This window comes from Canis aureus, chromosome 7, assembly GCF_053574225.1.
Source record: "Canis aureus isolate CA01 chromosome 7, VMU_Caureus_v.1.0, whole genome shotgun sequence".
Classification (NCBI taxonomy): Eukaryota; Metazoa; Chordata; class Mammalia; order Carnivora; family Canidae; genus Canis; species Canis aureus.
This window is the reverse complement of record NC_135617.1, coordinates 71,530,390-71,552,383: the sequence shown is the minus strand read 5'-3', so window position 1 is coordinate 71,552,383 and position 21,994 is coordinate 71,530,390. Positions and strand designations below refer to the sequence as shown.

The 21,994-nt window shown below is 52.3% G+C and overlaps 2 protein-coding genes and 1 non-coding gene across 6 annotated transcripts; all 3 read left to right on the top strand.

Moving 5' to 3' along the window:
* The first annotated feature begins 47 nt into the window (after window positions 1-47).
* AIF1 (allograft inflammatory factor 1) lies at window positions 48-1,881 on the top strand. The gene is made up of 6 exons (XM_077904720.1): window positions 48-205; window positions 397-458; window positions 535-601; window positions 971-1,012; window positions 1,209-1,371; window positions 1,676-1,881. The coding sequence occupies exons 1-6, from the start codon at window positions 181-183 to the stop codon at window positions 1,758-1,760; spliced, it is 444 nt and encodes a 147-aa protein (XP_077760846.1). The 5' UTR covers window positions 48-180; the 3' UTR covers window positions 1,761-1,881.
* A 4,437-nt stretch (window positions 1,882-6,318) lies between these two features.
* Window positions 6,319-21,106, top strand: PRRC2A (proline rich coiled-coil 2A). Of its 4 annotated transcripts, none has more exons than XM_077904719.1 (31): window positions 6,319-6,478; window positions 8,311-8,485; window positions 8,981-9,158; window positions 9,519-9,618; window positions 9,714-9,786; window positions 10,096-10,239; window positions 10,395-10,546; window positions 10,702-10,781; window positions 10,930-11,072; window positions 11,374-11,464; window positions 11,558-11,774; window positions 12,181-12,679; window positions 13,087-13,277; window positions 13,536-13,833; window positions 14,272-14,482; window positions 14,686-16,548; window positions 16,911-17,185; window positions 17,390-17,520; window positions 17,726-17,855; window positions 17,950-18,035; window positions 18,196-18,429; window positions 18,581-18,721; window positions 18,838-18,909; window positions 19,027-19,194; window positions 19,389-19,471; window positions 19,638-19,848; window positions 19,944-20,042; window positions 20,184-20,396; window positions 20,513-20,607; window positions 20,707-20,797; window positions 20,916-21,106. In XM_077904719.1, the coding sequence occupies exons 2-31, from the start codon at window positions 8,374-8,376 to the stop codon at window positions 21,054-21,056; spliced, it is 6,522 nt and encodes a 2,173-aa protein (XP_077760845.1). In that variant the 5' UTR covers window positions 6,319-6,478; window positions 8,311-8,373; the 3' UTR covers window positions 21,057-21,106. The 4 variants fall into 4 exon arrangements, with proteins under 4 accessions (XP_077760845.1, XP_077760844.1, XP_077760843.1 ...); XM_077904718.1 differs by having other exon boundaries at window positions 19,941-20,042; XM_077904717.1 differs by having other exon boundaries at window positions 19,015-19,194.
* On the top strand, window positions 8,670-8,800 carry LOC144317936 (small nucleolar RNA SNORA38). The gene has a single exon (XR_013383814.1). It is a non-coding gene; the product is annotated as a small nucleolar RNA SNORA38 (small nucleolar RNA).
* Window positions 21,107-21,994: the final 888 nt, after the last annotated feature.

Here is a 21,994-nt window from a genome sequence, read left to right as displayed (position 1 = left end):
CAGCAGAAGCTGAGGGGGAAGTGAGGCCTAGGACAGGAGGAGGAGGGAATGAGGAGAAAGGGGAAGTTTAGGGGGAGGGCTCAAAGCAGGCTGATGGGAGAGGAAAGCCAGCAGACGGAGAGCACTGGCTTGATCTCTATCCACCTGTCTACCGGCCTCTCCATCAGCATCTGCTGAGCTATGAGCCAAACCAGGGATTTACAGGGTAGGGAAAAGTAGAAGAGGCAGCACCTAAAATGAGGGCAAGGAGATGGACAGACCTGGGGGGCGGGGGCAGGAAGGTTGTGAGCAAGCCCAGGAGGGCAGAATTGTGATTACCCTGGGCCAGTGTGTGGCTAAGAAGAGGGATGGGTAATGGGGGGTGGTAAGGAAACATTAACCTTTGTGCCCCCTCAGGAGGAAAAGCCTTCGGGCTCCTGAAGGCCCAGCAGGAAGACAGACTGGATGAAATCAACAAGGTAAAAGGAAGATCTAAGGGGGCCAGAGGGGGGAGGGAACCAGGGGACCTATCCTGGCTCTTGCTTTCTCCCACAGCAATTCCTGGATGATCCCAAATATAGCAGTGATGAGGATCTGCCCTCCAAACTGGAAGCCTTCAAGAGTGAGGGGAAAACTGCAGGGGCTGAGATGGGGGGTAGGGGGTGAGGAGGGTACAATTTCCTCAAGAACAGAGAAAGGACAGCAGAGACAGAGTTTACATGTATGGTGGGGAAAAGAGAGGCTGCCTCTCCTGCCTTCCTGGTTGCAGTCTCTTCCCTTGGGCTGCCCCTCTCAGCACCCTCTCTGGTTCCCTGTATCTTAATAGGGCCCCTCAAGCCATCCAGCACTTACCCTGCCTGCCCTATCTCCCCCTTCCATGTCTTCCCCTACCTAGTGCTAGGTCAGCAGCCCCTTTCTCAAGTCCCTGCCCTGCTCCTGCCTGAGACCCTCCAGCCAGCACTTACCCTATCTGCTTTCTCCCCTCACCCAGAGAAGTACATGGAGTTTGACCTAAATGGAGACGGAGATATCGGTGAGAAAAGGGTGTTCCAGGGAAGTGTGCGGACCCAGGAAGAGGGAGGTCTCCCCTGGAGTGCTACATTCCTGGTGGTTTGGGAGAGGGTCCAGCTCCTAGAAGAGGAACTAGAATGGAAATGTGAGGGTAAAGACAGAGAGAGAGAGAGAGAGAGAGGGACTCCCTTCTTCCACCCCTCCTTTTGCACTTCTAGATATCATGGCCCTGAAGCGAATGCTGGAGAAACTTGGTGTCCCCAAGACCCATCTGGAGCTCAAGAAATTAATCAGGGAGGTGTCCAGCAGCTCTGGGGAGACCTTCAGCTACTCTGACTTTCTCAAGATGATGTTGGGCAAGAAATCTGCCATCCTAAAAATGTGAGAGTCCAGTTTCAACCTCTACTATGCTTACCTGTTTTCTCCTCCACCCTCCCCCATCCCCAGGCTCACCTACACATTACTCAGTGTCCATTTCTTTCCTTCTTTGAGGGACCGTTCCACATTCCTGTCCCTATCTGTTGTTCTGGTCTCCACACACCCCCAGCACTGCCATCCTTGCTCTTCTTCCCCCTCCCCCTACCATAATGACCACTATCCTCTTCCAGACTTTCACAGCAGCCTGAGATTTATTATCCCGAGAAGACTGACCCCTGATCCCTCTGTCTCTTTCTATCTCAACCAGAATCCTGATGTACGAGGAAAAAGCAAGAGAACAGGAGAAGCCAGCAGGTCCCCCAGCTAAGAAAGATATCTCTGAGTTGCCCTGAATTGTGGTAGGGGAGATGTGGTGGGATTTATGGGGCTTCTAATGACTCCCACATAGAAAAGGACACAGAATTGTGAGCCGGAGGTACACTAAATTAAATAAACTATCCTTCTTCAGATCAAGTTAGCTTGGTCTCCATTTGGCTGGGATAGTTTTCCTGGGTTTGGGAAGAAGTGAAGCACCTTTGACGAAAAAGCAGCAAGGATTTGCCGATATGAGCAATCCATCCACAATTTTGTAACGTGTGAACTACAGTAGATGGTTTTGTACTCCAAGGGAGATTCCAGATATATGATAGTCTGGATCTCAAGGAATTTAGATGGGACAAAAGGACATGTACAGACAAAAAAAATATTGCCCAGACCCATGGGGAAGAGCAAGGATCATCTCTGTTTTTGTTTTTTTTTAAGATTTATTTATTCATAAGAGACACACACACACACACACACACAGAGACTGAGAGACAGAGACATAGGCAGAGGGAGAAGCAGGCTCCATGCAGGGAGCCCGACGTGGGACTCCATCCCGGGTTTCTAGGATCATACCCTGGGCTGAAGGTGGCGCTAAACTGCTGAGCCACCCGGGCTGCCCTTATCTCTGTTTTTAAAAAGATTTTACTATTTTTAAGTAATCTCTACACCCAACGTGAGGCTCCAACTCACAACCCCAAGATCAAGAGTCATATGCTATATTGACTGAGCCACCAGGCACCCCAAAGAAGGATTATCTTGAACCAATATTCTCCATCACTAGTCTTTGTTACCTAACAAATCACTAAGCCTCTCTGAGTCTTTCATCAGAAAATAGGGATGATATGACCTCACACCACCGACTGACATATCATAAGCCCTCAATAATGTTTAAAACTTGAATAAATGGATGGATGGGTGGATGGATGAAAGAACTAATGTTATTAAAAAAAAAAAAAGAACTAATGTTATTGAGTAAAGCCTGATAATTCAAGTGTTAAATAAGTCATGGAGGTCCTTTTAGGGGACAAGCTGCAGAAACTGAATCTAATGAAGGGAGAGGGGGCTTGTATTTGGAGGATATTGAGAACAGATACTGGGGATACAGAAACCCTGGATGGGATCCCTGGGTGGCGCAGCGGTTTGGCGCCTGCCTTTGGCCCAGGGCACGATCCCGGAGACCCTGGATCGAATCCCACGTCGGGCTCCCAGTGCATGGAGCCTGCTTCTCCCTCTGCCTGTGTCTCTGCCTCTCTCTCTCTGTGACTATCATAAATAAATAAAAATTAAAAAAAAAGAAAAGAAAAAAAAGAAACCCTGGATGGCAGAAAGGATTAAAAGGCCAATCTCAGGGAAGGCAGGAACCTCAGAGTTCCTAAAATTTCAGTGAAGCTATTCCTGGACCTTTCCTCCAACAGGTCCAGATGAATTAACTCTAGCCATCTCCAGTCACTGGATACTATTCAGATTTCCTGACATTCTGGAAAGAGATAATCCAATTAGCCCAGCTTGTTTCACATACTGAGGACAGACTGTTGGCTCTTCTCAGTGGTGATGCCAGGTTGGCCTCCTAAAAAGTGCTACAGTAACTATATAGGACTTCAGATGAGGAAAAGATCACTGCAAGTTGGGTAAAATACCTGAAAATAATGAAATCAATAGCTAAACTTATTGAGAGTCCACTCTATACTGGGTATTATCCTAAATGCCTTCTATGTATTAATTCTCTTAATCTTTGCAACAACCCTGGTGATACCAAGGAGGATACAAAGGACCTGGAGCTTAAAACACTCATTCATTCAGCATAAATACATTAGGTTCTATTCATACATCAGACCATTATTATACAGCAACGAGAAACTACAACGACATGCAGCAACGTGGATGAACCTCCTTAGTGTAATGTTGAGCAAAAGAAGATAGACACAAGAGGACCCTTATGATATAATTCCATCTGTATAAAGTACAAAAATGGGTAAAACTAATATATGTTGTTATAATTCAAGATAGTAGTTAGTTTTGAGGGAGGGCAGTGACGGGAAGAGGCCCTCTAGAGGCCTTCCATGTTACTAGTTAAGGTTCTATTTTCGGCTACATGCTCTGCTTAGTTTGTGACAATTTATCAACAATCAATCGATCAATAAAATATGCTTTTGATAAAAAAGACTTTAAAAATCGTTTACTGGGCATAGGTGCTTGGGATATGAGGGTCAATAAAACAAAGACCCTTGCCGGGATCCCTGGGTGGCACAGCGGTTTAGCACCTGCCTTTGGCCCAGGGCGCGATCCTGGAGACCGGGGATCGAGTCCCACGTCGGGTTCCCAGTACATGGAGCCTGCTTCTCCCTCTGCCTGTGCCTCTGCCTCTGTCTCTGTGTGTGTGTGTGACTATCATAAATCAAAAAAGAAAGATCCTTGCCATTGTGAAGTTTACATACTATTGTGGAAAATGGTGTGGGAGGAGGACAGACAAACATCATTTAAAATGTATATGATAAAAAAATAAAAAATAAAATGTGTATGATATTAGAAGATAAAGTAGAGCAGGTTAAAGGGGATCAGGGGTAACAGGATGGGCAGGGAAAATTAAAATTTTGAGCAATCAGAGTAGGCCTCACTGAGAAGATGACCAACACTGAACAAAGACCTCATGGAGGTAAAGGAGTGAGGCATGGGGGTTTCTGGGGGAAGAGTCAACTTGGTGGAGGAAAGAGAATCAAAGGGCTCCAAGATGTGATATGCCTGGTAGAGGTAGGGAGAGTAATAAAATCAGAGGGCCAGGATGGCTGGGTGGCTCAGTGGTTGAGCATCTGCCTTTGGCTCAGGTTGTGATCCCAGGGTCCTGGGATCTATCGAGTCCTGCATCAGGTTCCCTGGGGAGAGCCTGCTTCTCCCTCTACCTATGTCTCTGCCTCTTTCTCTGTCTCACATGAATAAATCTTTTTTAAAAATAAAATGTTTTGAAGGTCTGGAGATGAAATGTTCAGTGTTGGACGTACTGAATTTGATATGATCTATTAGGTACCCAAGAGGAGGTGTCAAGTACATGGCTGTGTATCCAAGTCTGGAGTTTGGGAGAGAGGTCTGCAGTGAAGGTATGCATGTGGGGAGTCATTACCACATGAATGCTATTTCAAGTCAGGAGACTGATATCCTCCACACACAAGTGGTAAAAGATTGGGGTGAAGGTTTGACTGGAGTTGGTTTAAGAATGAATGACAGGATGGAAATTGGTGACAGTGACTATGGATAACTCTTGCAAGAAATTTTGCTGTGGTAGGTGACCAGGGAGAGGGGAAAAGGGAATGATTTTGAATGCTTAAGAACTGAAGTCATCTCAACTATCTTAATAAGCCTCAAGATAAAATTCTTTATCTGATTCTTGTTAATTTTTCTCCTCTCAGGCAGTCTCTTAATCTAGTCACACCAGCCTAGGCACGGGACCCTAAAACCATGCCTCTCATCACCACTTCACTAGGCCTGAGCTGTGCACTGTCTCCTCAAACTTGGGTAAATCCTAACTAGTTATTCATATATCTTAGTAAGAGTCACGTTTTTCTAGAATCATCTCTGAACCTCTCCAAGCAGGATCTGGTTTTGTTCCTCTACTTCCATAACATATTGCGGGTATCTCCGGGGCCTTCGAAACATAGTTGCCGAACCATCTGCGGAATGGGTAGCAGGTCTGATTGGGGTACAGTAACAGAAGACAAAGGAGGGAACTAGCACATTTCGTAGAATGAAACCCATTGTGAAGAGAATACGAACTGCCAGCAGTACCAGATATACAAATATATTCAGGAAAACTGTTATAAAATTAAATGTGTCTTATTCATGGGCTACCGATTTGTTGATTAAGAGGTCGTTCCAATCCTATCTTTGTTCAAATGATTTGCACGTATTATGCAAATAAATAGAACTAGCAAAAGAAGATCTCCCAAGCCGGGGGCCGACGACCACGCCCCTGGGCCCTAGGATTGGCCGTCTAGCCACCTCATTTGCATGACGTGATTTAATAACTACAAGGTCCCGCCTCTCCGTGCTTTCACTTCTCGCGAAAGGACGCGTGAGTTGGGACTCTTCCTTGGTTACGTAAGCTCCGCCCCCCAGCTGCTAATCCCTTCCGCCCGGTGCTTTCGCTCCGTCTACTCCGCCGAAAGCTCTACTACCCTTGCATCGTTTCCCTCCACTCTCCGCGTCCCTACGTCTCTCAGCTCTCATCTTTCCACGAACACACGACGTATGCCCCGCCCCTTCCCCTCCTCAATTCGTCGTGCAAATCCTGCGCCCTAACCGCCGGGACGACCGGCACTGCATTCCCGCCCCCTCTACGCCTCTTAACGGCTGACGCCGGGGGCTTGTCTCTTTAGCCAACCGGCGTCCTAGCGCCTGAAAGTCCTTCCTTTTTATGCAAATAACCTGTGCCTGCTCCTCACGCCTTGCTTTAAAAAAAAAAAAAAAAAACTAAGGACAGCCCTCGAAGTAAAGGAGGCTAGGGAAGATGGTGCCCCGCCCTTTATGCAAATCAGGGGGCGTGCCATGCGCCGAGGGAGGCGGGAGGTGGGGGGGGTGCTCCCGGGGGCGGCGGTTGCCCGGATGGGCCGTTAGTCGGAGCCCAGCCGCGGAGTGAGCGAGGGAGACGGGAGGAGCCGAACCCGGCGCCATCCGCCGCCATCCGCCCCCGCCCCACCGCCATCCCGCCTCGGGGAGCCCCTAGGCCCCGGTCCCCGACCCCCGCGCACCCGGCCAGGTGAGTCTGGGGAGCCGAGTGCTAACCCCCCTTTCCGGCGCGGGAGCGGTGGCGGTGGCGGCGGCGGCGGCGGCGGCGGGCCGGGGGAGAGGAGAAGCTGCCATTAGCCGCCGCCATTTTGTCCTCCTGCTGCCGGGGCCTGCCTGCCCCTCCCCCTCTGATACCCCAGCTTGGTACCCGCACCTCCAACCCCTCACCCAGAGTCCGTGGCGTGCCCCTAACCACCCGCCTTCCCGGGTTCATGGGGCGACCCCTCTCCTGGGCCCCTGGCTCCCCTGTCCTAGCTGCACTGTTAGCCTCTTCACCCCAATCTGTGGGTCCCCTTCCTCGCCGCCACTCTGGTGGGCCGCGCCCGACGATCCTCGGAGCGTCTCCTTTCCTCCATATTGGGCCACCCTCCCATCACCCAGTGCTCGGGTTCCCCGTTCTTGACGCCCCTCTTCGCCTCGAGTCACTCCCACCCTAAAACCCTGCTTTTATCCTACATCGTTGCTTTCTACGTTCTTCAGCCTTTCTCTGCTTTTGTATTTTCCCTATTTTTATTTTCCTTTCTCTTCTCTATTTGAACCCCCCTTTTTTTCTTGGGTCTCTTGACATTGCCTTCTTACTTTGCTTTGTATCTTTTCTTTACCATTTCTGGTTGAGTGTATGATTTCTCACCTGCTTTCGTGTTGTCATCTTTTATTAGTGTTACTCCACCATTTTCCTAACCTTTTCCATCATGTATTTATCTCCAAAGATTGGAGTCTTTCAGCACCTACACGGCAACCCCCATTCCTTCATCTTACCTATTTTAAAGTTCTTGGTTTTCATCCTGATTTTACCGAGTTTTTATCGTGGGCCTGCCTGGATTTAACACCACCTCCCATGTCTTTCCTGTACATCATTCCTTCCTATAAATGAATGCCTGGTCACTCAGGAACCGACTGACGATGCAGAGTTCGGCCTGCTTAGGGAGGAAGGGATAGTGGGGAGAGAAATGACTGCTGATGGACATTCTTACTGAGGGTAGGAAAATGAAGTAGTTTCTGGCTTTGGCCCCATGGTTACAATGTGCTTGAGGTGGCTCCATAATGTATTGTTTTTCTCAAATCTGCATAGCGTAAGCCAGAGCCCACCAGTGTTTATTTCGTTTGGAGACCAGATTTTTTTTCCAAGAGCTGGGATGGGGGCAAGTGGGAAAAGATGGAGTGAATATTCCAAATACTTGGGGTTCTGTAGCTTGGAAGTATATAGAGCCCCAATTCCATGAGGAATTTTCTGGCACTAGCCCCCAGTCTGACTGAGCAAGCTTGTAAAATCGTTAAACTCCTGGCATACCTTCGTGCAAACCTCCCCAGATGGGAGTGAGGCTGCTGGGAAAGGGCACAGTTAGGGAGCTGGTGTCTGATAAGTCAGAAATTGAAAGCTCTGTTCCTTGCAGGATGGAGTTCCTATGCCTCTTTCTGGTTTTCTCTGGGACTGGGACTTGCCATGTTTTATCATACATCTCTGGAATGTTTTTTGTGGAGGGAGAAGGGATTATTACTTGCAATAATGAAGCAGCAGCTACTTTTTATAGACTGGCACCAAAAAAGAGTGTATACTACTAGGAGGATATTGGATTTTTTATTTGGATTTCCTTGGCAAGAGGTATCTGGGGGGAAGAGGAACCATGGCATTTGGGCTCTGTGGGAGTTGCTTTTAAGGGACTGGGGAGTTTGAATTAGGCTAGAGGAAAAGACAGAGGGCCACATATTTGGGCCCGTAATGAAAATGAAAAGGAGCATCTGGATTTCTCTTGGAGTCAGTAAAGGAAGCAGAGACTGAAACACCTTGTGTCTGGCCCACAGGCTCCGGCACGTTTTGGGGGAGGTGCCTGCAGGACCCAACATACTCAATGAGCTTCCAGCGCAATGTCCGATCGCTCGGGGCCGACTGCCAAGGGGAAGGATGGAAAGAAGTATTCCTCGCTCAACCTGTTTGATACATATAAGGGCAAGTCCTTAGAGATCCAGAAACCTGCTGGTGAGGGTCCTCCTAAGATGTTCCTAATTCCCAAAGGCTGGGCATGAATGGGGCATACATTTTAAAGTTCTTTGAAGGGAAACGGTTGAGGTACAAGTATCTGAAGACTAGAGGATTACTAAAGACTTTCCAGCTTTATCTTGGGTCCCATAGGGGACATTGGGCTTTGGATGGACACCAGTTACCCTCCTACAAAGGCATGTCTGTAGTTCCTTGTCTTTGGACATGTAAGAATTGGAGGCAAAGAAATGTGGACTTGGAGAAGTCTGGGGCCAGCTTGCTCCCTGCAGGCTCAAGATGAACCATCCAACAGAGAAGTATCAAGTGTAATGCATCTTAGTGTTTCCACTGGAATTTCAGAGATTGCTGAGGACAGAGGCAGGAGTGGTTTCTAAGAGAAGTTGGTAACGATATTGAGGTATAAATGGGGCCTAGGGTAGGAAACTGTCAGATCACCCACCTGGGGTGTTTTTACCCTCCCCATCTTTTCTCCAGTTGCCCCTCGCCATGGCCTGCAGAGTCTCGGGAAAGTTGCCATTGCCCGGCGTATGCCACCCCCAGCCAACCTTCCAAGCCTGAAAGCTGAGAACAAAGGCAATGACCCCAACGTCTCACTAGTGCCGAAAGACGGAACAGGATGGGCAAGCAAACAGGAGCAGTCCGACCCCAAGAGGTAGACAGAGGCCTGGGGGACCCAGAGTGATAAGTATTTTAACTTTGAACTTCAGGATGGATCGGAGACTAGTCTAGCCCAGCCACCTAAGCTCCAGAGACTGAGGGAAGCTCCTTTCTTGGCAATGCGAGGGCTCCCATTAGAGGTCTCAGGAATGACACTTTTAGCTTTGTGTCAGGTTGAAGGAAAACAACAAACAGATGACACTGTATGTGGGGTGACTAGGTTATAGTATTTTGTCACAAGTGCTTGCGAATAATAACACATGGGCTTGGGTCTACTTTCTGTCCTCCACCAATTGGAGAAGTAGGGGAGGCATCTCAGGTTCCAGATAATCTTTCTGTTCTACTATCCTCTTAGTTCCGATGCCTCAACCGCTCAGCCGCCGGAATCGCAGCCACTGCCGGCTTCACAGACGCCTGCCTCCAACCAACAGAAACGACCCGCAGCAGCCCCCGAGGTATGAGGAACTGGATGGCATCAAAGGGCTGGTGGCTAGAACGGTTTGTAGTTCCAATACCCACATCGCTGTTTATTATTTCTCTGCTTCCTCAGAACACTCCTTCGGTTCCAAGCGGGGTAAAGTCCTGGGCACAAGCCAGCGTCACCCATGGAGCACATGGAGATGGTGAGTGCAGGGCTGCTTGGGGAGCTTGCTCTGTGCACTGTGGTAGGCAGGAGTGTTCACTCACTTTAGCAAAGTGTTTTCAGTCCTCTGGCTAAATTTTGGTCCTCATGTTCAGTTTCATGGATCACGTAAGCCGAGGGTGAGGGTATCCCAGGACTGACCTTGTTTCTTGGGGAATGAATACACAGTGTAATAGTGCATGAGTTTGAAAAAAATTTGATGATTTGGTACTGATCAGCCTTCAGTTTTTTAGTATCTTCTCAGTAAATGTGATTTTTTTTTTTGGTTTGCTGTTCTGCACGCCAACAGGTGGAAGGGCATCAAGCCTACTGTCACGATTCTCTCGAGAGGAATTTCCGACCCTGCAGGCGGCTGGCGACCAGGACAAGGCTGCCAAGGAAAGGGAGTCTGCCGAACAGTTGTCTGGGCCCGGACCAAGCCTCCGCCCCCAAAGTGAGTGGTTGCCATTTGGGAGTTGAATTGGGGGGTGGGTGGTTATATTTTGCCCAGAACAATACCTTAGTCCATCTCAGAGCTAAGTGTTGGCTTATTCACCTTGTTCCTCATCATTTTTGGCTATGTTCTTCTTTGTCTTCTTCAAAATACAGATTCTACAACTTGGAGGGACGGAGGCGGGCGTGGCCCTGATGAGCTGGAGGGCCCAGACTCCAAACTTCATCACAGCCATGATCCCCGGGGGGCGCTACAGCCTTCGGGCCCGCCCCAGTTCCCTCCCTACCGCGGAATGATGCCGCCCTTCGTGAGTGTGCATATCTTATTTTGGAGTGGTTGCACTTGAAGCTGGAGAGTTAGCAGTTAGGACTTAGCCTTTGAAGGGGACAGGGAGGATAACAGGTTTAGGGAGCTGGCTGCGTATTTGTCCCTCTAAGCAGCTACTGTTGGGCCTTTTTGCAGATGTATCCCCCATATCTCCCGTTTCCTCCGCCCTATGGACCCCAGGGGCCTTACAGATACCCTACTCCTGATGGGCCCAGGTGAGTAATCCAGGTCTGGGCTTGTGGTTGGAGACAAGGGAAGCCTCTTAGGAAGGAAGATGGTCTTCTAGCCTAGAGGCTGAGTCTTGTATGTGGTTCTATAACATGCCATCTTTTACTCTCTCTCCATTTGTCTTTTCACACACAGCCGTTTCCCCCGTGTGGGGGGTCCTCGGGGTTCAGGGCCGCCAATGCGCCTTGTAGAGCCTGTGGGTCGGCCTTCGATTCTCAAAGAGGATAATCTCAAAGAGTTTGACCAGTTGGACCAGGAGAATGATGATGGTTGGGCAGGTTAGTACATATGAAGGATGAAACGTTTTGGTTTCAAAAGGCAAAATCTGATGAGTAAACAGGGGATTGTGTGGGAGAAAAAGAGACGCTGAAGGGTAGGGCAGACACATGGCGGAAAGCCAAGTTCTGGTAAAGAACTGAGATATGGGAACGCGAAGACCCACACTGTGGCTTCATTCAGAGGGGTTTGGTGTTGGGAGTGCATCGCACTGTGTAATATTAGACCCCTTCCTGTGTTCCGAAAGTTATGAGATTAGAGAACAGAATGCTTGGGTTATCAGTTTTCACTTTCCCCCCACAGGGGCCCACGAAGAGGTTGACTACACTGAAAAGCTCAAGTTCAGCGATGAGGAAGACGGGCGAGACTCTGATGAGGAGGGAGCTGAGGGCCAGTGAGTTAGGGGGCTCAGTTTCTCTTGCAGTAATACCCTCTTAAAGGAGCTGGTTTCTAACTGATTTTAATTCCACTGTTGGTCTCCTCACAGCAAGGAGTCCCAATCAGCTGCTGGTGAGGAACGGCCCCCTGAAGCAGATGGCAAAAAGGGCAACTCCCCCGGCAGCGAACTGCCCCCTCCCAAGACGGCCTGGGCAGAGACCTCTCGGCCTCCAGAGACAGAGCCGGGGCCTCCTGCCCCAAAGCCTCCCCCACCCCCACCTCACCGGGGCCCCGCCGGGAACTGGGGCCCCCCTGGGGACTACCCAGTGAGTGTCTACAATGAGGGGTTGAGAAGGGTCAGTTGTGGGAGAGGAGTGTCGGCTGAGAAGTTGAAGCACTAGTAATTGAGAAAGCTGGAGGGAGGGTCAGGAATGGGCTACAGGAAGTGTAAAGCAGTGGAGCATCTCTGAAAAGGTTTGGAGCCTCTTTGGTGTTAGAGGATTCTGGATTAAAAGAAACTGGGATGCTAGTGAGGAAAAACGAGGCCTGGGTATTTGGGTCTCTGAAAGGAGCGAAGAAGTAAGAATAGGACAAGTTGGTCCCTACCCAAAAAGGCCACCAACCCAAGGCCAGTTCCTGCCCCTACAGCTAGAGACAGTTGATCAGTATGTGACAAAGATAAGAAACTTGATGACTGATACCTCTGGCCCTGACGGGTCTGCCCATTGACAGGATCGGGGGGGCCCTCCTTGCAAGCCCCTAGCACCTGAAGATGAGGATGAGGCCTGGCGGCAGCGGCGAAAACAATCTTCATCTGAGATCTCCTTGGCCGTGGAGCGGGCCCGGCGCCGGCGTGAAGAGGAAGAGCGTCGCATGCAGGAGGAGCGCCGGGCAGCCTGCGCTGAAAAGCTCAAGCGACTTGATGAGAAGTTTGGGGCACCTGACAAGCGGCTCAAAGCAGAGCCTGCTGTCCCACCTGCTGCTGCTGCTGCTGCTGCTGCTGCTGCTGCTCCTGCCCCAGCTCAGCCACCTGCAGTCCCCAAAGAAAATTCTGCACCTCCAGCTCCTCCACCCACACCAGCCCCGACACCAGAGAAAGAACCAGAAGAGCCGACACAGTCCCCCCCTTTCCAGTCCACCCCCACTCCAGGTGTGGCTCCAGCTCCCACCCTGGTGAGTGGTGGTGGCAGTACCAGTAGCGCCAGCAGTGGCAGCTTCGAAGCCAGCCCAGGTATGGTGATGGGGATAGGGTACTACCAGGTGTCACATCTTTTCTCTTGGGGCTGAGGGTGCAGGTGGTATGGATGGGAGGCAGTTGTTTCAGTTTATTGGATTATCAGTGGCAGAGAAAAGGAGTCCCTTTGCGCGTGTGGGTATCTATCTAAGGTGGGAAAGGTTTTACTATCTGCATTCCTGGATGAGTAGTGGTCTGAAGCACTTGCCATTAGGTTAGCATGGAGTGAGACTGAAGACAGTGTCTGTTTTGGCGGTTTTTTGGGAAGTTCACTCCATCATCATTGGCTCTTGAAGTAAGCGCTTATCTTTAGAGAGGGTGCTCTAGAGTTGAGTGCCTGGAGGTGTTTTGTGGCAGGTCTCTCCACAAACTCGTTCACTCTGATTATCTTTTTGTCGATGCAGTTGAACCGCAACAATCCTCAAAAGAGGGTTCTGAACAACCAGAAGAGGTTCCCTCTCCTGCCACGACCCCTGCCCCAAAGGTGGAACCCAAAGGTGATGGGGTCGGTCCCACCCGACAGCCCCCCAGCCAGGGCTTGGGCTACCCCAAATACCAGAAGTCATTGCCACCACGGTTCCAGCGACAGCAGCAGGTGAGAGCATTTTTTCCCTTGGTAAGAGCGATTTCCCTCCCTGCTCCATGTGTACCTGTTCTAAGGTGTCAGCTTGAATCCCTCTACTATTACTGTCTCCAGTGTGTCATCCTGGCTTTTATTTAGTCCTGATCTTTTATTTTTTATTTTTTTGAGTCCTGATCTTTGTTACGTCTGTGTGTTAGCGTTGTTTCTGGGCTGGTTTTTTCTGTTAGGGGCGAGGCAAGGGTTTTGATGGCCTCTGTTGTCTTTCCCCAGGAGCAGCTTTTGAAGCAGCAGCAACAGCAGCAGTGGCAGCAGCATCAACAGGGTTCTGCTCCACCTGCTCCGGTACCACCATCACCACCGCAACCTGTGACCATGGGGGCTGTGCCAGCTCCACAGGCTCCGCCACCACCCCCCAAGGCCCTGTACCCAGGTGCTTTGGGCCGGCCCCCACCCATGCCCCCGATGAACTTTGATCCCCGCTGGATGATGATACCTCCTTATGTGGATCCCCGGCTCCTCCAGGGCCGGCCCCCTCTGGACTTCTACCCTCCTGGTGTGCATCCCTCTGGTAAGGGCCTTTGAGGGGTGGGTAGGGGACGCTGCAGTCCCAGGAAATTGCTGTGGACGAAGGGCCCCTGGGTAAGGAGGGAGGGTGTGTGCTTAATGTTGCTGAGATTGCTCTTTGTTTCAGGAATGGCCTTAGGAAGGAAAAAGGGGGCTTTCATTGGCCAGATTTATTGGGGGGGGGGCAATTCATTGATTCATTCATACACTTGATTTTAGACAGAAGGCCAAGAAGTGATCATCAATTCATTCATAGGGAAGCTGAGTGTATCAGATAACACTTTCAGGGGAGCATGTCAGGACCAGACTTGCAGGGAGTAAGAGCTGGAGGAGTAGACGTCGACGTGACTAACAGAAGTAGATGGGGGGAGAGATGCTTTTTGAGCTGGATGGCCTATCACATAGAAGAGGGCTAGCTTTCTCGTCCGTCTTGTTTTCTTAGGCTTAGTTCCCCGAGAGCGCTCAGACAGTGGGGGTTCAAACTCAGAGCCATTTGAGCGTCATGCACCTCCCCTCTTACGGGATCGGGGCACCCCACCAGTGGATCCAAAGTTGGCCTGGGTAGGAGATGTCTTCACCACCACATCCACTGACCCCCGCCCGCTTACCTCCCCACTGCGCCAGGCTGCCGATGAGGATGACAAGGGGATGCGGTGAGTCTGAGCAGTGGAAGTGGGTGCATTGCCAGTGAAAGGATTTGGGCTAGGAAAAGAGGACCTTGGGATTATTGGTTAGGTGACAGGAATAAACATTAGAGGAGTGTCGGGGTACTAATAGTGTTCTCTTTCTCTACCTAGTTCTGATTTTTCTCATTCTAAGTTACTTAATTTTCATTTTTTTGCGTGTCCCTTTTTAGGAGTGAGACCCCTCCAGTACCTCCCCCACCACCCTATCTGGCCAGTTATCCAGGCTTTCCTGAGAATGGAGCCACTGGGCCCCCAATCCCTCGCTTCCCTCTGGATGAACCCACTCCCCCAGGGTCCCGTCCACTCCCCTGGCCCCCAGGCAGTGATGAAGCCACTAAGATACAGGCTCCACCACCCAAAAAGGATACCCCCAAGGAGGAGACTCCACAGCTGATGGGGACAGAAGCCAGCCGAAAGCCTGCCCGAGGAGTTGGAGGCCAAGGCCCCCCCCCACCTCGCAGAGAGAGCCGCACTGAGACCCGCTGGGGCCCTCGCCCAGGCAGCAGTCGTCGTGGGATCCCTCCAGAGGAACCAGGGGCCCCTCCCCGCCGGGCTGGGCCTATAAAGAAACCCCTACCACCTACAAAAGCTGAAGAGCTGTCTCCCAAGCCCCTGGAGCAGAGTGATGAAAGCCCCAAGGTTCCAAAGCCAGAGCTCCTCAAGACGGCAAAGGGGAAGATGGGGGTCCCCAAGGAGACCCCACCTAGTGGGAATCTTTCCCCTGCCCCTAGGCTTCGGAGGGATTACTCCTATGAAAGAGTGGGTCCTGCCTCTTGTCGGGGCCGGGGCCGAGGCGAGTATTTTGCCAGGGGGAGGGGCTTTCGGGGGACTTACGGGGGCCGGGGACGGGGAGCCCGAAGCCGAGAGTTCCGCAGTTACCGAGAGTTCCGGGGAGATGATGGGCGTGGAGGTGGAGCAGGGGGACTGAACCATCCTCCTCGAGGTCGCACTGCCAGCGAGACGCGAAGCGAGGGTTCAGAGTACGAAGAGATCCCCAAGCGGCGCCGACAGCGGGGTTCAGAAACGGGCAGTGAGACCCACGAGAGCGATCTGGCCCCCTCAGACAAGGAAGCTCCCCCCACCAAGGAAAGAGTGCTCACCCAAGTCTCTCTTGCTCCTCCACCATCAGGAGCCCCTCCTTCACCAGCCCCAGCCCGCTTTTCGACTGCCCGAGGTGGGCGCGTCTTCACTCCCAGAGGAGTGCCATCACGCCGGGGGCGAGGGGGAGGGCGGCCCCCTCCACCCATTTGTCCAGGCTGGAGCCCTCCAACCAAGTCCCTGGCTCCCAAGAAGCCTCCAGCAGCTCCTTTGCCACCAAATAAGGAGCCTTTGAAAGAGAAGCTGATCCCAGGGCGTCTGTCCCCCGTGACCCGGGGAGGCAGCAGTGGAGGCAGCAACATGGGTATGGGTGTGGAAGACGGAGAACGGCCCCGACGGAGGCGGCATGGGAGGGCTCAGCAGCAGGACAAACCGCCTCGGTTCCGGAGGCTGAAACAGGAACGAGAGAATGCTGCCAGAGGGGCAGAGGGCAAGGCCTCTTCCCTAGCCCTTCCAGCCCCCAGCTCTGGAGCAGAGGAGACACACACAACAGTGTCTGTGCCCCCACCCCCTCGCCGGGCAGCTGCCAAATCTCCTGATCTGTCAAACCAGAACTCTGATCAAGCTAATGAGGAATGGGAGACTGCATCAGAGAGCAGCGACTTTGCCGGTGAGCGCCGGGGGGACAAGGAGGCTCCCCCACCAGCACTGCTGACCCCCAAAGGTGTGGGAACTCCTGGGGGCAGCGGAGGTGGAACCGGACCAGGCATTTCAACCGTGTCCCGTGGAGATCTGAGCCAGAGAGCCAAGGATTTGAGCAAGCGGAGCTTCTCAAGTCAGCGGCCAGGCATGGAGAGGCAGAACCGGCGCCCGGGCCCAGGCAACAAAGCTGGCAGTGGTGGCAGCAGCAGTGGAGGAGGTGGTGGGGGACCTGGAGGAAGGACCGGCCCAGGGCGAGGGGATAAGAGGAGCTGGCCCTCTCCCAAGAACCGGAGGTGGGTAGGGACAGGCTGTTCAGTTTATTTTTAAGGTGGAAGAGGGGAGAGAACCTGAAGGGAAGGTTCAGTTGATTGCGGTGAAGTTTGATATGTGAGGGTGAGGGCACAGGGGCTGCTGGGCACCAAACACCTGTGTCTAGGGAAAGTAACTGGAAAGCAGTTGATTGAGTCAGGAGCAACCGTGTCTTTTCTGTTCTTTGTTTTTCACCCTATAGCTCCAGGCACAAGGATTTCATTAGACGTAGTTGGGAACACCTGGGTTTTAACAGGCAAGAGGAAGGGGTTATAAGATTGACTGGTAGGGAAGGAGTTAACAATTCCAGAAATATCCTAGCTAAAGTTCTGTTCGTTTTCTTCAGCCGACCTCCAGAGGAGCGGCCCCCAGGGCTTCCTCTGCCTCCTCCACCCTCCAGCAGTTCTGCTGTCTTCCGCCTGGACCAAGTTATCCACAGCAACCCCGCTGGCATCCAACAGGCTCTGGCCCAACTCAGCAGCCGCCAGGGGAGTGCAGCTGCACCAGTGGGCCACCCAAGGCCCAAGCCTGGGCCTTCCCAGACCCCTCAAGGCCCCTCCACTCGGCCCCCAACCCGATATGACCCTGAGAGGGCCGCTAACAACAACAGCGTTAGTTCAGGTAAGCTGGAGGGGCCGAGGGCAGGAATGTCTCCATCCCCAGGGAAGAAGATCCGGTGGCAGAGGGGGAAGAGTCTGGCCAGGGGACCTTGACGCTGGGTGCCTGTACTGGACAAGGGTGGAAAGATTGGGAGCCAAGTAGCAGGAAAGGCTAGGCTCAGTGGTAGCGCAGAGTAGAAGCTGACAGATACTGCCTTTTTCCCAGACCCCCACTTCGAGGAGCCAGGGCTGATGGTGAGGGGGGTGAGCGGGACTCCCCGGGACTCTGCCGGGGTTAATCCCTTCCCCCCAAAACGACGGGAGCGGCCTCCCAGAAAACCAGAGCTGCTGCAGGAGGTGAGGGATGAAGCTTGAGCTTGTGCTTTACTGCTCTATAGTCCTTTTTTGTCTTTTCTCCATTGTCCTGTTCTCATCTCTGTGTCCTCACCCCAGATTCTCAGTATTAGTCCCTTTCTGCCCCATACCTCACTCCGGCCCAGGCTCTTCCAGTCCCCGGCCCCCACCTCATTCATGTTTTGTTTCTGGCTTTCCTCACCTTTAGGAATCTTTGCCACCTTCTCATAGCTCTGGTTTCTTGGGCCCCAAGCCTGAGGGCCCAGGCCCTCAGGGAGAGTGCAGAGATACAGGGACAGAGGCCCTGACCCCACACATCTGGAACCGTTTACATACTGGTAAGATGGAGTGGTAGCAGGGGAAGGGCTCTGTCAGAGGGCCAAGAGGGCAGCCTCGGGATGGTCTCTCACTTCTGTCTGGTCCTCTTCCCAGCCACTACCCGGAATAGTTACCGGCCTGGCTCCCTGGAACCCTGGATGGAACCCCTGAGCCCTTTCGAGGATGTGGCTGGAACAGAAGTAAGTGACAATGGGAGGGAGTATCAGAGCTGGGATTCTTCTCCACCTGTTCTGGGTGTCCGGGCTATGCAGTCACGTAGTTGTGTTATTTGTCAAACATCAGTCAGGTATTAGGGTGCTTTCCACCTTGACTTAACTGATTCCTTCTCCCTCCTCTCAGATGAGTCAGTCTGACAGTGGGGTGGACCTGAGTGGGGATTCTCAGGTGTCATCAGGTCCCTGCAGCCAGCGAAGTTCCCCTGATGGAGGACTCAAGGGGGCAGCAGAGGGGCCTCCCAAGCGGCCTGGAGGCCCCTCATCCCTGAATGCTGTTCCTGGTGAGGGTCCACCTGGCTCTGAACCCTCTGAACCTCCTAGGAGACGGCCACCTGCTCCCCATGATGGGGACAGAAAGGTAAAAAAAAAAAAAAAAAAAAAAAAAAAAGATAAAAGAGGAATATTCTTGAGACTCTGAATTTGGCCTTATGTTTTTCTCCTCCTTCCTGTTCTTGTGTGTCCTGGACATTCCTTCATTTGCCCAAATTTCCTTTACTTCCCCAACCCAGGAGCTGCCCCGGGAGCAGCCTCTGCCCCCCGGCCCCATTGGCACAGAACGATTGCAACGTACAGACCGAGGCCCAGAGACTGGCTCCCTCCGGCCATCCCATCGACCTGGTCCCCCCGTCCAGTTTGGCACCAGTGACAAGGTGTGCATGGGCAGGATCTGAGCACCTTGGGTGGAGAGGAGGAAAGGATTGGAGGTGGGATGTGGAGGATATGCATCTTGAACCACAGAATGATCTCCTTTGCATCACTACCACAGGACTCAGAGTTGCGCCTAGTGGTAGGAGACAGTTTAAAAGCAGAGAAGGAGCTAGCAGCATCAGTTACCGAGGTGAGTGGGACAATGAGAGCTTGGTGGAAAGGTCTTCAGTTATGGAGATGATGGCTCGGTGTGACCTCGATGGACGTCAGGGAAGCTGACTTTGCTTCTGACCAGGTTTCTTTACAGGCCATCCCCATATCCCGAGACTGGGAGCTGCTCCCCAGTGCTTCTGCCTCGGCTGAGCCACAATCCAAGAACCTGGGCTCTGGGCACTGTGGCCCAGAGCCCAGCTCCTCAGGCCAGCGCTTGTACCCAGAGGTCTTCTATAGCAGTCCCGGGCCTCCCGTTTCCCAGGTAAGTGACCTGCCTGCTTCCTATCCCATGAACCCCTTCTGCCTGCTGTCCCTCAAAATCCAATCTTCCAATTTGTGTAGTTGTAAAACATTTATAGTTTTGTTTTGCTTCTTGCTTTTACTGTAGTAGGTGGGGTGGGCAGTCTTTTCTTGACCAGAAAAACTGGAGCTATTCCAGCCTTGCCCCTCCCGCAGGTCTCGGGAGGAGCCATAGACTCTCAGTTACATCCCAACAATGGAGGTTTTCGTCCTGGGACACCCTCTCTTCACCCTTACAGGTAAGATTGGATGCCTGTGGATCTCAGAAGGAAATGAACTGTGTTTCAGTGGGGAGGCCTGTTTCAGGGGTACCAGAAGCTGGTAGACTTTTAGCTCAGAACAAAGGAGTAAGTGATTCGGGCTTCCTGACTCCTTCCTCTGCACCTAAATTTTGCCTCCCTTCAGATCACAGCCCCTGTACCTCCCCCCGGGCCCAGCGCCCCCCTCAGCACTGCTTTCTGGGGTAGCTGTCAAGGGCCAGTTTTTGGATTTCTCTGCACTGCAAGCAACAGAGCTGGGGAAGTTGCCAGCTGGAGGAATCCTGTACCCTCCACCTTCCTTCCTGTACTCTCCAGCTTTCTGCCCCAGCCCTTTGCCCGACCCACCTTTGCTTCAGGTGAGAGATGGGCAGGTGCTGGGCTTTTGGGGGGTTAGGGGTGGCGGGGGGATGCTTTTGGGGCAGTTGACATTGCTCCCTGTTGTCCCCAGCAGGTGCGCCAGGATCTGCCATCCCCTTCGGATTTTTATTCTACTCCTCTGCAACCCAGTGGCCAAAGTGGCTTCCTCCCCTCAGGGGCCCCTGCCCAGCAGGTAACTTTTGTCCTGCCACTCACCCTTCATTCTGTTTCTCTATTCAATCTCTGGTTTATTTGTCTGATTGTATTTTTGGTTTTCTGATATTCTTTCCTGCCCTCGACACCCCTCCCTCATCACCTGTATTTCTTATTGTAGATGCTTCTACCCATGGTGGACTCACAGCTGCCTGTGGTGAACTTTGGCTCCCTGCCACCAGCGCCACCTCCTGCCCCACCGCCCCTTTCTCTGTTACCTGTGGGCCCTGCTCTGCAGCCCCCCAGCCTGGCTGTACGACCCCCACCTGCTCCTGCTACTCGGGTGCTGCCTTCACCTGCGAGACCTTTTGCCCCTAGCTTGGGGCGAGCAGAGGTAAGGTACAGGAACTGAAGTGTTAGGGATCTCCCAAGAGCTAGGCGTGGGGATTCAGTATCTCAGGATCAATTGGGTTGAAAGGCAGGAGGCTCATGAATTTTTTTTTCTTTCAGCTGCACCCAGTGGAACTAAAGCCCTTCCAGGATTATCGGAAACTGAGCAGCAACCTTGCAGGACCTGGATCATCACGTACTCCCCCATCTGGAAGGCAAGAGGAGGGTGTGGGGATGCAGATTACCCATCCATATGGCTTTCTTAGGGGACCAGGGAGCAGGTTAGGCTTGCCTCAGACACCCTTCTCCTTTAGGTCCTTCTCTGGCCTGAATTCCCGTCTCAAGGCCCCGCCTTCTACCTACAGTGGAGTCTTCCGCACCCAGCGCATCGACCTCTACCAGCAGGTGAAGGAAAGACCCCTGTGGCCCCAAGTCTGAATCCAAGAGTTACCATCTGAATTCCTGTCTTTCCATCCCTGGCATCCCAGTAGGACTTATTTTTGCACATGTGCCTGTTCCCCAGGCCTCTCCACCAGATGCCCTGCGCTGGATGCCGAAGCCCTGGGAGCGGACGGGGCCACCTTCTCGAGAGGGGCCTTCCCGACGGGCAGAGGAGCCTGGGTCCCGAGGGGACAAGGAGCCTGGATTGCCCCCATCCCGCTGAGGGAGTTCCCCTTGCCCCCCACCCCCCGGGGCTTGTATATAGATTATAAATATATAAGGGGGAATGGGGTGGGTGGGGAGGGGTTGTGGGGCTGGGGCCTCGCTTCCCCTCCACCCCCCTCCCCTGGTCCCCTATCCCTGGGGCCGTTTGTTAAAAAAGAGTAATAAAAGGATTAAAAAAAATTTCTGGAATGATTTTGGGGATGGGTTGGTTTTTGATCTCTTCTGGCAGTATAGTGCTCAGGGATCTGTAGAGAGGTTTTAGGGAATTTACTCCCCCCAATGATGTTTTAACAAGCGGTCTCAAATCTGTTCTGTTGTATATTGAAGTCTCACGGGCTGGGAATTAGAGCTGGCCTTCACTGGTGAATGATTCGTATGCCATTGAGTGAGGTCTGCTGGCTACCAGTCTGCAGCTGGTGGCTAGGCTGGTGCCACAGGTCTACCGTCGTGTGTCTGGGGCTCTTGTGTTTATCTCAAGGGTAGAAAAAATCCCACTGGGTTGTCAACCAGTGTCTGGTTTGTCCAGCAAGGTGGTAGAGTCCCGGAGATCCCTGGGTGGCTCAGTGGTTTAGTGCCTGCCTTTGGCCCAGGGCGTGATCCTGGAGTCCCAGGATGGAGTCCCGCATCAGGCTCCCGGCATGGAGCCTGCTTCTTCCTTTGCCTGTGTCTGCCTCTCTCTCTGTGTCTCTCATGAATAAATAAAATATTAAAAAAAAAAAAAAGGTGGTAGAGTCCCAGGGCCTGCTACGTCCGAGTTAGTGTTCCAAGAGGTCCCAGCGGAAACTGTGAAGCCTATGACCTGGCCTTAGTGTGGCTTCTGCCACACAGTCTCAGCCCAGCACTAAGCTAGCCAACGGGAACGGGACTGCAAGCAGGCGTGTGTCTCAGGAGGGAGCAGCAAAGAATTTGCAGCCTCCTCATGGTTTTGTTCCAGCT